Genomic DNA, 4,445 nt, shown 5'->3' on the forward strand with positions numbered 1-4,445 from the left:
CTCCCTCAGAACTGTGCTCCCCAACATGTGGTCCAGGACCAGGACCATCAGCATCTCCCAGGAGCAGGTGAAGATGCAAACTCTCCCACCCTGCCAGACTGACTGGGTCAGAATCCTGAGTGAGGGAAAGACTCAGGGTCCTGGGTGTCCACAGGCCTTCAGGGTATTCTGGTCCCCCTGAGCTCACAAGTAGCTACAGACATGTACTGAAGCCTTTAACAGGCACAAAGCTGAAGCCTTGTTTTGGAAAAATGTATTCTTTAGTTCTTCCAAAGAGAGTCTCATTTGCTCTTCCAGGTGGAGGCTTTTTCTAGAATCCAGACTCTGCACACAAGAAATGGTGTTCACTGAGCCCTGAGAACCATGGCCACCAGAGGGCACCTATGCTCACCTAATGGTCACAGCTCAGCCTTCTCTGTGAGCTTAATGGCTTTGCTCTGTGTCTGTTTGTCTCTTACTCCACCTGCCTCCCTTGGAGCAAATTCCTACAAAGGGACCTATCTATAGGTCCAGGGTGTGTCAAGGGTCACCCTGCTGCAACACCTTTGGAGAGAGGACTCTTATATCACCCAGCCAGGTCCCCAAGCTGAACACATGGCTGAGAAGTACAAATGGAGATGCAATGAGCTTCTGGAACTCCAAACTCCCCTACCCTGGCATCATCCCAGGAGCCAGTGAGCCTTGATTGCTCAACTGCTCAAGGGTGGCTGGGGAGCTGAGGAGGGACACAGACATGTGGGTCCATCAAACCTCCATACTTTTTCCTTCCTATGACACTCATTTTCTCTGGACAGGGTGCCTCTGTCTTCCCCAAAGCTGACTCTTGGCAACTAACTCGTCCTTTTGGCTCTGTCCTTATCTCAGTGGCCCTTAGTCTACTCTTGTGTCCCGGGATCACCTTCCACTTCTACCTCTTGCTCTTGTGTCTTTGTTTCAGCCTCTGGTTCTGGGACATCCAGATGAAGTCCCTCCCCTGGGAGGTGCTGAGGAAGAGGTTGTGGCTGGAAATTAGCTACAGAGGACCCTTCACTCCCATTGCTAGTTCTTTCCAAACCACCCTGCCTGAGCTTGTCCCTTTCTCTGTACAGGAGGCAATTATGCAGCTTGGGATGGGGGAGGCTTTGTGACACGTGGGAAGGAACAGGGTATAATAGCAAAGAGGAGGTCCAGAGGAAGGATTTGTTCTGAAGCTAATGTACTGGACCAATTCCCAAGGAGACTCGATGGGAGCCTGAGCTAGAAGGGCAAAGTCCATGAGTGTCCAGGTATTTGTAGTCATGCCACGCTGGCGGTGTGGGTGGGTTCTGCCCTGGGCCATACTGCTGCTTCTCTTAGGTTCTGAGTTCCTGGAGGAAGTAGAGAGTGAGGGTGAAAAACCTATGGTGAGCTACTTGCTTGCAACTGTGGAGTACGCCATACACATATTCAATCTGCAGAGCCACGATACGAATGCCTACAGGCTGGTGCACATCGTGAAGTCCAGGAGAGAGCAGGTAGGTACCACATCTTCTGGCCTAATGACCTGCACTTGCTATGAAGTCAGGGTCAGAGGTATGGAGTCCTATCTAGGGATATTGGTCATCATCTAAAATCTGTAATACTGCAAAAATACAAACCCCATAGCTAGTTACAGGTTTATGAAAGAAACTATTTAAAAATGTAAACACCCATCTCAATGTATACTGCATATAAGATGTTTTCCTCTTCATCATTTTAAGAAATTACTTATTGATCAAAATATGGACTATTAAATGATAAATATCCTGAGTAAGGAAAAGACCAAGATAGAAAGAAGGAAAAGGAGATAGACTGAGAAATGACAGAAGAGACACATTAAAGAAATATTCTAAGAAACATATGCAAACAGAAACAGAGAACAGATGCCAAGAAAGAAGGAGGGAGAGGGGACTGAGGTCCAAGGAGTAAGGATTATCCCTCATCCAGAGCATCCTCTGTGACTTCAGGGCCTCTTCTCTGCACTCCTCTTGTGGTCTCCATTTGAGAGGAGGAAGCTATTCTATACCTTTCCTAGACCATGGTTCTCAATCCTGGAGTACTGTTCTTATAACGGAGCATCTACAGAATGCAGCCAGGAATGCTGTTTTCACAGGGGCTCTAACAGGAACAGGTCTAGTTGTGAGTGTAAAGGGGTTTGGAGTGTGTAGGTGTGGGTGTGAGTGTGTCAGTGAACTTGAGTGCAAGTGTGTATATGCGTATTAGTTTTTGAGTGAATGTGTGACTCTTTGTGTATGTAAGTGTGAGTGAATGTGCATTATTGTGTAGTGTGTCTGTGAGTGTGAGCATACAGCAAGCGTGTGTCAGTGAGTATATATGTCTGTGAGTGAATATGTGTGTGCACAGTGGGAGCCCAGGACCTTCCTCTCTCTCCCTCTGGACTTCTGCCCTGAGAGCTTGAGGGAAGGGCAGTGGGAGCTCCACCCTGCATGAGCTCCAGCCTCTGTGGACACTGCAGTGCCATCTCTCAGCTGGGTCTGCCACCCAGACTCTCTCAGGCTTCACCTCTGCTGTGGGTTTCTCAGATCTGCACTTGCACTCAGTTTGGGTGTTGGGTGTAATGGAGGGTGGAGTGGGGGGTATAGGATGAAATGAAGCAGAGTAGAATGGAGAAGAGATCAGAAAATTTCAGAATGCACTTTGTAATAGAACAAGAGGTATCCAGGAGCCATGTACGTGTGTGTGTATGCTTGTGTGTGTGAGTGTGCACTCACACATGCATACATATATGTGAGTGTTCTGGCAGCATTGCAGGGCATTTTCCTGTTGTCAGGCAGGTGACAGGTATGACAATGGGGCTGTAAATGAGTCTCACATTCTGGGGCTGTTGCTCAGCAAACTCTTACAGAGACAACACCTTGCCAGGCACTGGGCACCTGTGCCCCAGGAGTGCTGTTGTAGCTTCAGAAGCACGTTGGACATCAGGCTGGGTCTCCTTGGGGTATATGGGGACATGGGGCTGTGGGTGTGATGTATTAATGGTGTATGATTCCTCTGGCATCTCCCCCTATCCTCAATACCAACCACAGGCCTCTTTGCTCTGAATTCTCCAAGATTGGCCTTACTCCCAGCAAGCTGACCCATCCCCAGAGGCAGCTCCCCAGTGAAGGAGTGTTTGGGGCTCTCTCTATGCTGCATGGATCTACACTAGCACTTGCTCAAGGGTACCATGAGGGGAGTTCTTGTGTTAATAATGTCCATGTCTGTAACAGTTCAAGGACAGCACATTGGCGTTCTCTTTTGAGCTTCAGCTTAGAAGAACAAGATGCAGGAAATTTGATGAAGACATTGACAACTGTCCCTTTCAAGCAAGTTCAGAGAAGAACAATGTAAGACACACAGCAGGTCCCTCGGATTACATAGCTGAGGATGCAGCAGGGGGCAGAGGGGAGGTGGTGAAGATGACAGTGCCATTCCTTGGACATAGAGGAGTGAGGGAGCTTCAGGCCTTATTACACTCATGGCTGGTGCTGCAGTAGGATCCCAGCTGGGCAGGCCAGCCCCGGGGTCCATTGGCAGGTCTCTGACCAATCTGGTAACTGATTCTGAGCACTCACCCCATGCTTAGCTGCCTGCCCCTGACCCCCCAAAACCTCAGTGGTGTCAAATTGCTCATGACTCATGAAGGTCCAGATCTCCTGGGAATGCCATAGGACATCCCTTCTCTGGTCTTTATTGATCTCCTTTCTCTAAAGAATTCGGAGAAGCAGCATGTTGATATGGGCATCATGCCTTTGCCAAAATGGCTTTCTCGGGACCCACTGAGAAAAGAATCCATGGGATGGGGATTGAGAAGGGGCTCATGGCCCTCCTTCCCATGCCCTGACTGGATTCCATTGACCTATCAGCTCCTGCTCCAGGGGAAAAGCTCAAGGTGAACCCCAACTCTGGGACATATCTCACCTAAGGTGATGGGTTCCTCTGAGATAGCACCCCCTGGGAGACAGCACCCCAATGTTCTACTAGGGGCCTGGGTTAGACTGGATCAGCCTGAGCATTCACCTGGACACAACTGGCCTAAAGATGAGAAATTGGCACAGGAGCCCCTAAGATGAGGACAAGGTCCCAGACCTAAAACAGACAGGGCTCAGTCAGGAATGCACCTGAGGGCCACAGCCTGCATCTCCAACTGCTCATCGTGGGATGTGTGATTGGGATGTGTGCTGTGTTTAATGCCGGAGCTACTATTTCTAACCACTCTCCCCTCATCTTTCATCCTGTGTTTGACCCTCAGATCATCACCTGCTTTTTTACCATCGCCAGTGAGCCCTGGTTAACACTGTTTGAACTCTGGAATAAGACCTGCTTGGATGGCTTTCACTAATAAGACCACAGCCCACCTGGCTCTGGCTGCTCTCTTCTGGGACACCAGTGATGTCCTGTACATGGCCTTTCAGCAGGTCCAAGTTTTGTTCTCTTTATTTTGCAAA

General features: G+C 49.2%; 1 protein-coding gene across 1 annotated transcript; it reads left to right on the top strand.

Moving 5' to 3' along the window:
* The first annotated feature begins 1,239 nt into the window (after positions 1–1,239).
* On the top strand, positions 1,240–4,445 carry LOC120222952 (cystatin-9-like). Its single transcript, XM_039220978.1, has 3 exons — positions 1,240–1,493; positions 3,228–3,344; positions 4,250–4,445. The coding sequence occupies exons 1-3, from the start codon at positions 1,254–1,256 to the stop codon at positions 4,337–4,339; spliced, it is 447 nt and encodes a 148-aa protein (XP_039076909.1). The 5' UTR covers positions 1,240–1,253; the 3' UTR covers positions 4,340–4,445.

The sequence above is a fragment of the Hyaena hyaena genome, unplaced genomic scaffold, assembly GCF_003009895.1.
Source record: "Hyaena hyaena isolate Hyena2069 unplaced genomic scaffold, ASM300989v1 scaffold_928, whole genome shotgun sequence".
Classification (NCBI taxonomy): Eukaryota; Metazoa; Chordata; class Mammalia; order Carnivora; family Hyaenidae; genus Hyaena; species Hyaena hyaena.

Bases quoted from the DNA above. Each gene is read 5' to 3' on its own strand.
- LOC120222952 (XM_039220978.1), top strand. From the start codon at position 1,254: ATGAGTGTCCAGGTATTTGTAGTCATGCCACGCTGGCGGTGTGGGTGG. The intron at 1,494-3,227 runs GTAGGTACCACA...TGTCTGTAACAG, and splicing joins TGAAGTCCAGGAGAGAGCAG to TTCAAGGACAGCACATTGGC. The intron at 3,345-4,249 runs GTAAGACACACA...TTTGACCCTCAG, and splicing joins CAAGTTCAGAGAAGAACAAT to ATCATCACCTGCTTTTTTAC.